This window comes from Blennius ocellaris (genome assembly GCF_963422515.1).
Source record: "Blennius ocellaris genome assembly, chromosome: 3".
NCBI lineage: Eukaryota > Metazoa > Chordata > Actinopteri > Blenniiformes > Blenniidae > Blennius > Blennius ocellaris.
The window spans coordinates 21,183,212-21,196,959 of NC_137652.1; the positions used below are offsets into that span (position 1 = coordinate 21,183,212).

The following is a 13,748-nucleotide window of genomic DNA, read 5'->3' on the forward strand; positions in this document are numbered from 1 at the left end:
AATGTTTTCTGTGCTCTCAGCATCTTTATTAGACTCCAAAACATATGTACCAAATAACTTGCACTGAACTCTTCCAACAATTTATCCCTGTCGGGATATGGCATGGGTCGCCAGATCTGACAGTTTCCAGTACAAACACGACTTCAAAACCAGTTCAACTCAATAAAAACCAGTTCAAACCACAACCTCTCTAGAGATCCAAGGTAAAATTATCAAAGTTTTGACATGCACATTAAATAAACTGTCATTAAGATAGTATTTTGATTCTATCTGGCATCACTGAACTTTTGAGTACTTTTTCGGAAGTTGTTCTAAAAGTCAACCAGCAATTACTTATTTGTGAACATTTTATAATAAATACTGCTCTAAAGTTATAAAAACATGAAATTATCGTGAATTTGAAACACTGGAACGAGAAGGAAAGCAGTTGTTGTGTCTTTACTGACCTCCCACCGACAGAGGGCGCCACAACTCTGTGTCGTTGCGTCATCAAGACGCGACGTCAACACGCGAGCTGCGTCCTCGACCTTCCAGTCAGTTGGGGATATTTCTGCTTTGAGATGTTTTCGAGTGTTTTATAACAGTAAAAAAAGGGAGAGGAGCAACATGTTGCGACTGTCTGTGGTGGTTTGCTGCAGAGGAGCCGCGAGGAGGGTGAGAGACGAATCGGAGAGCCGGAAACTGTCGCTTTGTGTGCGTTTGTGGTGGTCAAGATCCTGCAGCGACACATGATGAACCAGCTGAGACTGTTTCTGCTTCACATCCCTGTAACGTCACATCTTCAACAGCTCTGATTCAGTTTCTGCTCCACATGTCTGTACTTTAGCGCCTGAGTCTGTTTCTGCTGTCCCATCGGTCTTATTGGAGCAGTTATTTTTTTCATAATCTTGAGTATTAGGGTTAGTATTGAGTATTAGATTTTACAGTTCAGTGAATGAAGAAACTCTTAAATGTGGCTCCAGTTACAAGTGTATAGTTAGAAATTGTATTACTAAATAAGAGTGAAAATCACAATACCACCTTAATGTCAGTGAGCGCAATGATCCACTGGAGAAAAACGTCTCAACAGGATAATAAAATGAACAAAACTCGCAGGCTCAAAAATAGTAAACCGGTGTTTAACATTCACACTTAATTGAGTCATCGTTAACGTTTAACATGTTTTTGGACCGTGGAGGAAATCCACACACATATCCACGAAGAAAGTGCAAACACTCTGGTAAAATGTGAAGTGTCAGTTATGCTGCCTGTGGTTTCTGTGTTCCAGCTGCGTTTTTAAGCTCTTTTCTTTGTTCCTCCTCAGTTCTCCTCCTCCGTCTCTGGTCCGAGTCTTCTGCCTCCAAACTTACAGCTGCCCTCCAACCTGGTGGATCCTGGCAGATTGAGTGAGTCTGACGCACAAAGCCTCTCGAATCGCCTTCACACAATTTCCTTTTGGTGTGAAATAGATGTTTCAACCTAAATCAAAAACGATATTTTACAAAATTTTGATCTGAATGCTCCAAAACATATCTGTTCTTCCTGAAGAGTCTTTGGAGGTACACACACTTTACATAAAAGAGCATCTTTGCAGCTTCAGCAGTCTCTCCACGCTCACATTCACTAATTACAGAAGTAGAAAATAACTTAAGTATTTGTACTTTAGATAGATAGCTGGATCTTTTATTATTATCATTCAGAAATGTACACCTGAGGTGCATACGTGAATGACATTTCTTTGCAAAAGGCTCACTCTTTTGAAGCCAGTCCAGCTCACACAGACACAGCAGATTCTGAATGCAGCGCATATGATCCAATATTCAAATGGATGCAAATAAAGGAAAGGCTGTACAATATGACCCGTTTAAAAACAATTATGCAGGTGGAGATGTGACTGGAACAGGTATTAAAATAAACCTCAGCGGTTTTTTGTTCGTGGTGCTTCAGACTGTGTGACTTCCTCCTCCTCCTCCTGCAGAGCGCCCCCCTCCTTCTGCTGACTGCCCCCTGCCTCTGCTGAGGTCCTGCCCCTCCGTGCCCCGCCACCTGAGCCCCCTGCACACCTGGGTGGAGACTCTGGAGAAGCCGGACGGAGAGCCGCTGGGGGTGACGGAGCTGCATCCCGATGTGTTCGCTGTGCCTCCGAGGTGAAGTGAAGCCATTTTCTACTTCCGGGTGGTTCTTCTGTCAGAAAAACCACATGGCTGTGACGACCTGAGCATCTTAAATATACGTCTGAAAATCCTCTTGGACTAAAAAAAAACGTAAATGCATTATTAAGTTAATAAATCTTGTATGTTTCAAAACACAATGAGTTGGTTAAATGATTAAGTTTACATGTTCCCTCAGTCAAATACAGCAGCAGTGGAGGTTGTCTGTGGTACTGTAGCAGCATGCTGTTGATCCACGGTGACACCTAGTGGTTACTGGAAGTATCTACAGGTATATTTTAATTTATAAGTGAATAGAATTGGCATTCACTTCTAAACAATTTCAAAAAGTCCAGAAAAGCCTGAACTCTGTTCAACTTAATCTTTCTTAATTATGAACTTGTTGGTTCAGCATAAATAAGCATATATGATTTTGTAAGGCGAGATGTGTGTGTGTTTTCATGCAACAATACATCTATTTAAAGTCCAGAAACCAGGAGTCCCGTTGCGTTTACATCCTCCAGTGAGACACTGAACCCTTTCTGACCTTTGTTTTCAGGCTCGATATTCTGCACGACGTGGAGAAGTGGCAGCGGAACTTCAAAAGGATTGTAAGTTCAAAACAACACTGAAGGATAAATGAGTTTCCAGGACATGCTAAGATTGTTATGCTCATTACAGATCAGATTCATTTTCTATGTAAATTATAAAAATGTACGCAACAACTATTAGTATGATTTAAAGTGAAATGAAAATGGGTCAACATTTGACTGTTTTAACTGGCAAGTGACCATCTTTTGTAACTTGCTTATATATTAACAGGAAGTTAATTATCAAATATATGATTGGATAGTTGTGATGTATATTTAAATAGATGCTTTAAAGTTCTCATGACCGCACAAACACTGAAAAATGGTCGATACCATTCCACTTATTAATGATAATAATAATACAACTTAACAAGTTATAGTGTTTTTACAAACAACACATCAAATTGTGCGACTTTAGCACTAAGTGGTTAAATACATTGTGGAATCTGTGAGTTGGATCAGTTTTACACTTTAATGAAATCTATTACTGTTTGTATGAGAGGATTTTTTATAAAAAATTAAATTTTTTTTTAAACCTTTCTAAATATCAAATGTCAACGCGCTAAGTCTGAGTTTGTTCCGTGTGTCAGAGCTACGCTCACACCAAGGTGAGGTCAGAGGTCAGGGGCGGCGGCAAGAAGCCCTGGAACCAGAAGGGAAGCGGGAGAGCTCGCCACGGCAGCATCCGCTCGCCGCTGTGGAGAGGAGGTAAGCAAAAGCAACACCGTGGAACAGCACGCACCCTTCATTTATTCTTTTTATTTTAACCAATCGGATGGTTTCCATTTGAAAAACTTCAGTGAATGTCTGTGTGGGCGTGCCGAGGCCCGTCCAGCTTTAATCCTGATGTGTTTCTCTCAGGGGGGGTCGCACGTGGACCCCGGGGACCAAACAGCTATTACTACATGTTACCCATGAAGGTTCGGGTGCAAGGCCTCAAGGTGGCGCTCACCTCCAAGCTGGCTCAGGTATCACATCAATACTCAAAAAACAAAATACTTAATTGTATGATCCATGTCAAAGTGTATGTGTGTGTATAATTCAACATGTTTGAAAGAGAGCAGGAAGAAGACTTATTAATTCTATCTTAATGAAGAAACCATCTTTATTATACATGTACTAAAATATATATTATAGTTCATTGCAAATTTGATGTATAGAGGCGAGTACAGTCTGCAAGAAAAGTGAAATTACAAGATAGTGCTGTTTTTAATGAAAACTTTTTATATTTACGGCGCTCTACATCTCTCGCCGCCCCTAGTGGACAAATTAGGAATGACAAACCTGATTAACTTGTAACCCCGTGTGTCTGTGCAGGACTACCTCCACGTTGTGGACTCTCTGGACCTCCCCACCCCGGACCCCCAGTACCTGCTGGAGCTCCTCAGACAGAGACACTGGGGCGAGTCGGCGCTCATCGTGGACGTGTGAGTAGCCTCAGTGGCGCCCCCTGTAGGGTTGGGGGAAACAATCCTCTAAAATGAAGTGAAGGTTGGAAGTTGTTGCTCATTGCTGGGTTTTTGTTTTGTTTTTTTAATGTGAAGAAATGAAGAGCTTCCAGAGAATATTCTTGAAGCTACAGCCACCTTGAAGACGGTGAACATTATTCCAGCCATCGGTGAGTGTTTTTAATCCATTTGCCAGGGTGTCAGACACATTTTAGTTCAGCCCAGTTTCATCAAATAGCGACCAGAATAACCTTTAAATTTAAACGTCACCTTTTTTCTTTGTGATTTTCACAAGACCAAATTACCACCCCACAGCTTTGAGGCTAGTTTGATAGCAAAGAGGTCAATGTTCTGTCCCACTTTTAGAAATACGTTGTGAACATTTCTATTAAAAGGACATTTTATTTTCCAATTTGCTCAGTGGCTCGGCCGGTTTTCACCAGACAGGCCCGATTGTTTGACGCCCCTGCTCTTTGCACACCGGATCGTCTCTCTCTCTCCCCCCCCCTGTCAGGTCTGAACGTCCACAGCCTGCTGAAGCACGAAGTCGTCATCCTCACGCTGGACACGGTCAAGTTTCTGGAGGAGAAGCTCCTGTGGCACGACGAGCGCTTCGCCCCCCTCTACCCCTTCAAACTGCCCTACTCAGACCTCCCGTAGCACAAATGGTTTTCTGTTCCGTGTTTATTATACATCACAACGCAAATTCATTCATAAGTATGTACAACAATAAAAAAAAAAAAAAAAATGTAGAAAAGTGATTCAGTGTCGTGTTGATTCTAAAAGCGACAGTTGGATTTGTAGGGGCGCAGCCCGTTGGCCAGGTCGGTCCGGACCTCCCAGCGCAGCGCCGAGCGCTTCTTCTCCGTCGGCACGATGTAAGTGTTCGGCACGTAGACCCTGCGGGGTTTAGGCTGCAACGCAACAAGAGTAAAGTTTTCTACAATATTCCAGCGAACGCTTATAAGCTGAAGTTTGTTGTAACTTAACGCAGCGAGGAGCAACACTAAAACTGTGACTTCAACTACAAAGGAGGATTCAACGATGTTAAACAAATTAAGTCCATTACATCCACATGCATTTAATGATGCAATAATTAAAACGGATATATTGTTCAATTAGTTATAATTTCGGGGAAATGTAAACAAATTAAGGCCTCATTTACATTTGAAACGTTGCTGTGAAAGAGGCCTCAGTGTTGTTGAAAGTTATGCTGCTGGATAAATTCCACGACGTCGGTTAAATGTACTTTACTACTTTCTGCATTACATTACTACTCTACAAATGCAAACTGTAAACTGAATTTAAAAACGGGGATTTCCGTTTTATTTTAAACAAAAACAGAGGCTGATTCATTCAGTTTGCATCACTTCACTTTCCAGTTGCTTTGGAGATTTAATGTTAATTTAAAATAATGTCACGTGCAGCTAAACAGACTGCAGTTAATGTTCTAATCAATCAGTTGGTGGATAGATGATAGACTGTTGTTTACAGTCTTACACACAACCCTCGAAGGACTGCCACAAAAAACATTAAAATCTCGGTATATTCTGTTTAAGAGGGTATGTTCATTGTTAAAGTGTTAAATAGACGAAGTACTTACTGGAGGAGGTTGGTAGGCGAGTCGCTCCTGGAAACAAAACCAACACAAACATGGTGAGAAAGTAACAAAGTTCAAGGACCAAACAACTAAACCTGAGAATTCACGCAAGAAAGAACCAAAAAGAAAGAGAACTGATTTTGTGTTTGCGAGGTTGAATGTAGTTTTGCTCGGAGTTTCTGTCAAAGTTGACCCAAGTACAGAATCTGAAATAGATTAATCATGAGATGTTTCATGAAATATTTGTTTAACGACACAGGTGGATTAAAAAAAAAAAAATCATTTGACCTGTGCTACCATCCTTTCCTATCCACTTTTCCTTAACCCCACAAACAGTAAACTTTTTGCGCAGCTTATTTTCAGTTTGATTGGTTATTTATCCCGCTGACAGCCTCTTTTCACTGTGATATGACATTATATCAGCGGTTAGAGCCACGGGGGGAAAGTGTTACAAATGTGCTTTTTGTAGTCCATTTTCACCACAGCTGACGTCACTGACCTTCGCCGCCGTCGGATTATTATTACGTCACCGAGTGGAAGGGCGGTCCGACGGTCAAAACAACGTGATCGCCTTTAGGAAGCCTCCTAGCTCCTTTCCTTAACCCCCTGTCGTCACCCAGGAAAAGTGGATAAGGGAGCCGAGGAGGGACTATTTGGGATGTAGCCGTGGCGTCTCCTACCTTGATCTCCCAGCGCAGCGCTCGGCGATCCGCCTCCCCCGGACACTTGAACAGGTCCCAGATCTGCTTGTACTGGAAATATCTGCAACAGCAAAGAAACTCGTGTTGTGTAAGAATGTCACACTCACCACTGCAGCTGTTTTCCTCCAGACTTCAGGTCATGGGTCACATTTTAAAAGGCCAAAAGGAGGCTGAGGTGAATGAGTGAGCGACTGGAACTCACTTGGCCACTGGGTCGCTCTTCTTTATGGTCTGTTGACTCGCCACCGGCCGAATGACTGAAACGGGAAGGAAAAATGACCGGAAGTGGGTTTTGTTGAGCGTCGGTCTGAAACCGGCAGCGGACGCCGGGAGGAGTGAAATCGCCCACTTACAGGATTTAGGTTTTGGCCTGAGGTCGCCGTCACTGTGAGCTCGAGTCTGTTGACGGAGGAAAACAACGGAGTGAAAACGGCTCTTTCAGAGGTTTCCAGGGGCAAACGGAGACGTCGTGGACGATGGGGTCACCCACCAGGCCTCTGACGTAGGACTCGAAGGCGCTCAGTGACCCGGCCTCCGAGTCGGCGCTGTGGTCCTCCTCCTCCTCCTGCCCGGCCTCCTCGTCCCGCCGAGCCGACGTGGTGAGGCGGAGCTCGGCCAGCTGCTCCTCCAGGCAGCTCGTCGCGTCTGGAAACGAACCCAACAGTCGGCGAAATATCTCACTCTAACACCCAGGGAGCAAAATCATCAGCTGGAGTTTCCTTGAGTTTCTCAGATATGAAACCTTAATGGGAGTCATTCAGCCAATAAAGTGCTGATCTTATAAACAAAAGCAGTTAGTTTGGAACTCATCAGATTGGTTTTTTTTTGGACATTCTGCAAAGTTTTAAGCTTTTACAATAATTGTTAGACACTAAACTCTGAGACACGAAACTGAAACCAGATATTTTCAATCAGTCGGCTGAAGTTGACGAGTCAGCATATCTGCCGACATGTATAAATGTTGGTGTTCAAACACTTCCGTGCCTTTGTTGCAGAAATCGGGTTAGAGGTGATCTTTGAAGAGAATCCAGTGAATAATCCATCTCACTTTTCAACATCACAGTATAGGGGAATTTCTGCATTTTTGATCAGGTGTTCACTTTTAAATAAAGTTTTTGTTCGGATACACGACATGAACATTGAGAATTCGATAGGAAAAGCCTGCAAATGCAGTGCCGACGTTGTGACAGGCTGAAAGGCTCAAACTACATCAGTTTAACCCGGAGAAGAAGCAACAAGTCGATTAGAATGTTGGACTTTTTAATTCCACGAGGCTTCGTCTTCCTCTTCTTGGCTCCATCTTTAAGCTCCGGGTTGTTTTGGTTTTACTCGTTTTTGCCCCGACTGTGGTTGTGAATGTGTCTATACTGGTACATTTTACTGGATGTTTTCTGGTACTATGTAATAAGAACTTTGACCTGAGGGGGAATAACTATCCCTACTGTAGGAACCCGAAACAACGAACGGGAGGAAACCTTGGTTTTACCCGCGTGTCTGAGGTTCCCCTCCCACTCCAAACTCATCCGGTCGAAGGCCGTCCGGCTCAAACCCGCCTGGGAGTCGATGAACTTGATGTCTTTGTTGCTGGAAGCCTCGTCCGAATCCCCTTTCTGCACACGTTCCGTCTCACCGACGTCCTGCGACTCTTCTTCCAGCTTCCCCTCGTGCTCGTTTTCGCTCTCTGGTGTCACATGTTCTTCTTCTTCTGCCGCACATGAATCTCCACATTTCCTCCCGCCCGCTGGCTTTTCCTGCTCAGACATCAAGTCGGGGCGGTTCACCGGCTCACGGCTATCGGCCGCCCCGTCAGCTGCGGCCGCGCGAGAGACGCTGCAGAGCGAGCGCTGGTCGTAGTCTTCGTCTCTGAGGTCGGACAGATCCCCGCGGCTGTCCTGGTCGTCCCCGTCGTCTCCCTCCTGCTCCTCCGGTCTGTAGGTGCCGTATCCAGACGTCATCAGGCTCGGGGTCGGACTGTCTGAAGTGCCGCTGCGGGTCTTCTCACCCTCCTCGTCCTCCTCGTGACCTCCCTCCAATAAACTCTCTCTGCCCGGGCTCGTCTGGAGCGTCTCCTCCTGTGAAGTCTCCCTCACGGAGTCCTCGGGAGCTTCAGCAGGTTTGATGGGAGTCTCTCCTTCTTCTTCCCGTTTCTCTGCACCCGACCAAAAACAGGAGTTGAGGGAATTGTCGTCATCATCGCCGTCGTCTTCCTCTTCCTCCTCCTCCTCCTCCTCATCACATCGTTCCTCCTCCAAACTCTCTCTGCTCCGGTTCTCCTGATCGTTCAGCTCAGACTTGTCCTCCTCTGAAGTCGTCTGAGATGAGTGTTCAGTTGCTCCCACAGGTTGGGCGTCAGCCTCTTCCTCCTCCTCATCCTCTTCATCAGAATAAAAGGATGAGGAAGAAGAGTCGTCACTGTCATCCTCATCCTCCTCTTCCTCTCCATCAGCATGACTTTCCTCTTCCAAACTCTCTCTGCTTTTCTCCTGCTTCTTCTTCTGAATTGAATATTTTGCACCTCCGACAGGTTTGGAGTCGACCTCTTCCTCCTCGTCATCTTCATCAGAATTAAAAGAAGAGCTCCTGTCATCACTGCTGTCTTCTTCCTCCTCCTCCGTATCACTATGACTTCCCTCCTTCAAACTGTCTTTGCTCTGGTTCTCCTGATCGTTCACTTCAGTCTTCTCTGTACCTCTGACAGGTTTGACATCAACCTCTTCCTCTTCGTCTTCCTCTTCATCAGAATAAAAAGAAGAGTAAGAAGAATTCCTTTCTTCACTGCTGTCTTCCTCCAGGTCTTCTTCCTCCTCCTCCTCCTCCTCTTCCTCTGTGTCACTACAGCTCCTCTCCTCCAAACTGTCTCGGCTCTTCTCCTGCTCCTTCACTTCAGTGTGCTCCTCCTCTTTACCTCCGACAGGTTTGGCAGTGAGCCTTCTCTGAACCTCCACCTCCACCTCCTCTTCCTCCTGCTTCTCTCCATCGGACCAGAAAGAGGAGAAGAGTGAGTTCTTGTCGTCCGTGTCTTCGTCCTCCTGAGCGTTGTGCATTTTGTACATGTTTGCAGCGAGGAGCGAGCGGAGGTGTGCAGAGTTTCTGATCTGTGGACGGTTTAAGGAGGAAGGAGCTAAGAGGATTAACCCACTGGCAGGAGCTCGATGGAGTCGCCCCCTGCTGGTGGCTGACGGACGTACAGCCCTGCTTCACTCACCAGCTCTGTCTTCTGATGGCAAGTAAAGACGATTATGTTTCCATTGGATATATTTATGGGCTTCTGGTACGATGGCCGACGCCTTCATGCTATTAAGCATTAACAAAAATGCACCTTGAAGGGTATTTATGAAGGATTATTTTTAACGATACATCACTGAAGAACAAGCAAACAAAAGAAGACAACAGTTCTGATTTGTCTCTACGTTGTGGGAGTTAAAATGAGACGACGAAGCAGCTCGCCACAATCATCCAGAAGATTCTGTGAAAGGACACAGAAGCCACAACAACCGAAACGTAGAATATGAGGCCATCATGGTCTTTTATCTACAAATATCAAACGGGTAAAACCTTTGCAATTTGTGTGTGTTGTTCCATCACTCCATGTTTTCATGCTGTATTTAAACAAACCAATAGTAAAGAACAAGAAGTGGAAAAGGTTCTATTCAAACACTGATAAATAAAGAGACCAACCTGAATCTTCACTGTAGACGGACTCGTCACAGACGTGCCGCTGTCCCTGATGCTTCCTGTTGAGATAAAATCACACAGACAATGCTATCAAGACCTTTTTCATCAACACCTGTGTCAGACACTGCACTTCAGACAGACAACTGAAACTCCACATTGATCATATTATGAAAGGGGGCACTGCTAATGAGGGCCAAGACACAAGTTTACTTTAGCTTTGCTCAATAACAAAATCATCTCTTGCTAAAAAGCAAGTTTGTGTCACAATTTTTACGAGCCATTGTTGCTCTGTGTCACTTTGTCTCACGGCCCCTAAATCCAACGGCAGTTTAGCGTTTCATACTGGATGATGACACGTTTTTGGGGAGTCCTTTATTTTATGTAATCCAATGATAAAAACAGCCTCTGTATCGTATCATATTTGGTAAATCATTTTTAACAGCGCCTCTGAGAGGAAAATGGCAAAACCAAGAGAACAGCAGCAGGATATTGTGTATTTCCTTTGCTCAAGTTTTTTTGTTTTTGTTTTCTGTGCTCAGAATTTCACACAGCGTACTCTGGACTGAGGCACAGAGATAATTCCAGACTCTCCGAAGCTTCCAGGAAGTAACACATAGATACATTTTATTCTCATCTGCACCCCAGATTCATTCAAAAGGACTCCTGGTTAACAGAGGCGAGGAAAGTAAAACATCTAAAAGAGATGAGATTATAAAAAATTTTTTTTTAAAGAGTAAGACAGTAAAAATTCCTAAAAACAGCTGAAATTGATAAAACCACTAGAAGCTGCAGTCAAAATATCAAAACAGCTGAAATTAAAATGGCTAAAAAAGTAAAACGGCTAAACTTTTGATATTTGACACGAAAAACATGACGTTTTAAGCTATAACACTACAGAAGTGCATCTAAGATTCGGTTTTCACATCGACAACAAAACTGCACATTAGCCCACGCCTGAGTTTTAGTGTCATGATTTTGTAAATCAGAAAAGTTCACAGCTCCGGCCTGTTTTTTGTAGACGTACCTGAGGACTTTCCTCTTGATGAAGCGTCTCTCCTGAGAGTCCAGTGAAGACGCGTGGCTGTCGGACAGCGTTGAGTCCAGCACGGGGTTCGGATCGGGCTCCAGCTGCAGCCTGCAGGGGCCTCCTGCGGCCGGCTGCAGCTTCGGCGCCACCGAGTGGTGAGCGTAGGAGTCGCAGGGACGCTGCTGCTGCCCCCGGTCACCTCTGGTGGGGTGTGTGAGGAGCCTCTGTGTGCATCACAGTAAGACACACCTCATCAGCATCATATCGGACTTGCATTAGTTTTAAGGTGTGAACAATATGGCCGACGGATAAAGTGTTGAGGAAGAGTGTTTGTACCCATGTGTCTCCGTCTGTGGCGGCATGGAGGAAGAATCCTTCAGTGGAACTAACTGAGGACACAAAACAGAAAAGCGATCACGCGACCTGAAGCTGAGCCCGGTCACCACGTGGGGGGGGGGGGCTCATACCTTTCTCCTTGGTGTAGGCGGGGGGGCTCGGCTGAGGGGGGGCCTGAGGCGACGAGACCAGACTCCTCCACTCTCCACGTCGGATCAGCTCATCCAGATCTGACAGGGCAGACAAACGACTGCAGTTGTTCTTTGAACCGTTTATTAGCTGCCCCACTGGGATCTGGACGTTATGGACCTCAGATGTGAAGAATTGTATTTGCAGCTTTCAAATATAGAAGGTATTCACAGTAACTGACTCTTTATTTTCACATTTTTAATTTGATGTCTCTTACTCTTAATGATGTACACTACATTGCATTCACACGTATAGAAACTTGAGTGACATTCCATTCTTAAACGAGAAGATTTATTACAAGGCATCTGACATTTTCTTGTTCTAAATAATTTTATGTTTGCATCATTTTGTCAGTTCTCTGTCGCGTTGTTTGAATTATTCTCTTATTAACCATCAGTGTCTCATACCGGCATGAAGCTGCAAGTTGGATCAAAAAAGAATGAGAAAAACAAAAAACTCACCTTGTTTAAATTCAAGCAGTCTGTGCTTTGGGATGTTCTTGTAGCCGAGGAGAGCCAGCTGTTGTTGAATCTCCTCTTCTGAGAAGTCCAGCAGGTCCATCGAATCCACAGCTTTAGATCACGGATGGAACAAAACAGATCTGAAGAAAAACAAACACAAAGTGTCAGAAGGTTGGAACACAAAAGACAGATTTGGGACTTTACTACATAGCAATGCAATTAAAAAAATAATGTGGATACAAATGATCATAACAATATATGTCCAGTCATCAGTTTCTTCATTCAATTTTGAAGGATTTTCTTTTCCTTTGGGAAAAAAGTTGAACCAGAATAATTGTGTAAGCATTAAAGCCAGAACACATAACAAAATACAAACGGTCATTCTCCAGCCATGTGGGCAGACCATGATAAAATCATAAATACTCAATTATATGACTACTACTTATTTAGATTAAATTTTTCTGATAAAAAAAAAATGCATCAAATATCTTGCTGCCATGAGCTTCTAAAGAATGTTTTAAATAATACAATGGGATTGGGTTATTTAGGGAACAACATACATACATCCTCTTATTTACATTTTATACACGTGGTCCCAATTGTCTGAAGTTGTGACCTCATATGTAAAAGTTCAGAAAGAACCAGCGATTAAATAAAAGCTGAACTGATGATGTTATGAAGATCGTTTCGTTTTTCATTGCTATGCTGACAACTCGCTCAGTTGTGAGTAAAATCAAAGAGTTATGTGTTGTTGCTTTGTAGTTTCTTTAAACCGTTGCGCCGAAACAAATATTGGCCAACATTCCCCAAGTTGTGTTGTGTTGTACACGTCTATAATACAACACGGTAACCTAAAAAAAGATTTTAAAGGGACCCTGGATAGCCAGCTAGGCTAACTGTTAGCATGCCGAAATAAAACTAAGTGAACCAAAACCACCGGAATCGATAAAAGGCGTTTTTACCTGCACGCACCGGGCCGCCGTTGCCGTGAACTATCCGTGTTTACATCAGCGGTGAATATGAAGTTACCGTAAACAGTAAACTGTTGTTCTCAACTGTTGTTCCCTGTTGTGTACAAGCAGGCAGCTCCACGACAACAGCCGTTAACGAGCTTTGAAAACGACGCCTCCGCTCTTCCTCTGTGTGTGGTCGGGTGAAGACTCCGCCTTTACCGCCCCCTGCAGGACCGGAGCGGAACAACACGGCCGTTGAGGACACGGATAAACGGCGGAAAATCACGGATTAAATATTCATTCGGGGATTATAAAGCACTGAAAATGGTCTGACAATATTCGCAATTGAATGTCTATGACGGTGAGCGGATTATCGCTTAAAAAAAAAAAAAATATATATATATATATCGCAGTATCGTAGCTGGGCCTCATTTTTTATGTCGTGCAATAGTGCGTTCATGTATTAATGTGAAATAGCACAAATACCACTTCCTGTTCGGAAAAAAAAGAGAGATATTGTCAACTGGTTACTCTTCAATTTCACGGCTCTTCATGACAGAAGCATGACATACAGGTCTTCTTACCAGAACATGCAAACTTCACACATAAAGACCTGGCCAGTACCCATGACCTTCTCAG

At 44.0% G+C, this 13,748-nt stretch overlaps 2 protein-coding genes across 2 annotated transcripts; one reads left to right on the forward strand and one right to left on the reverse strand.

Moving 5' to 3' along the window:
* The first annotated feature begins 506 nt into the window (after window positions 1-506).
* On the forward strand, window positions 507-4,918 carry mrpl4 (mitochondrial ribosomal protein L4). Its single transcript, XM_080520953.1, has 9 exons — window positions 507-654; window positions 1,304-1,385; window positions 1,958-2,126; window positions 2,689-2,740; window positions 3,310-3,427; window positions 3,581-3,687; window positions 4,037-4,146; window positions 4,264-4,337; window positions 4,682-4,918. The coding sequence occupies exons 1-9, from the start codon at window positions 607-609 to the stop codon at window positions 4,825-4,827; spliced, it is 906 nt and encodes a 301-aa protein (XP_080377079.1). The 5' UTR covers window positions 507-606; the 3' UTR covers window positions 4,828-4,918.
* On the reverse strand, window positions 4,840-13,258 carry hyls1 (HYLS1 centriolar and ciliogenesis associated). Its single transcript, XM_080520952.1, has 12 exons — window positions 13,119-13,258; window positions 12,157-12,296; window positions 11,638-11,736; window positions 11,507-11,559; window positions 11,168-11,394; window positions 10,147-10,202; window positions 6,959-7,113; window positions 6,822-6,867; window positions 6,671-6,725; window positions 6,448-6,529; window positions 5,771-5,797; window positions 4,840-5,081 (listed from the first exon to the last, which is right to left on the reverse strand). Exons 2-12 carry the CDS (start codon window positions 12,254-12,256, stop codon window positions 4,947-4,949), a joined length of 1,035 nt encoding a protein of 344 aa, XP_080377078.1. The 5' UTR covers window positions 12,257-12,296; window positions 13,119-13,258; the 3' UTR covers window positions 4,840-4,946.
* Window positions 13,259-13,748: the final 490 nt, after the last annotated feature.

Excerpts from the sequence above, each read along its gene's own strand:
- mrpl4 (XM_080520953.1), top strand. The coding sequence starts at position 607 with ATGTTGCGACTGTCTGTGGTGGTTTGCTGCAGAGGAGCCGCGAGGAGG. Across the intron at positions 2,741-3,309 it reads AGCGGAACTTCAAAAGGATT|AGCTACGCTCACACCAAGGT; the intron begins GTAAGTTCAAAA and ends TCCGTGTGTCAG. Across the intron at positions 3,688-4,036 it reads TCACCTCCAAGCTGGCTCAG|GACTACCTCCACGTTGTGGA; the intron begins GTATCACATCAA and ends GTGTCTGTGCAG.
- hyls1 (XM_080520952.1), bottom strand. The coding sequence starts at position 12,256 with ATGGACCTGCTGGACTTCTCAGAAGAGGAGATTCAACAACAGCTGGCT. Across the intron at positions 6,868-6,958 it reads AGTCCTACGTCAGAGGCCTG|ACTCGAGCTCACAGTGACGG; the intron begins GTGGGTGACCCC and ends CTCCGTCAACAG. Across the intron at positions 6,726-6,821 it reads CAGGCCAAAACCTAAATCCT|TCATTCGGCCGGTGGCGAGT; the intron begins GTAAGTGGGCGA and ends TTCCCGTTTCAG.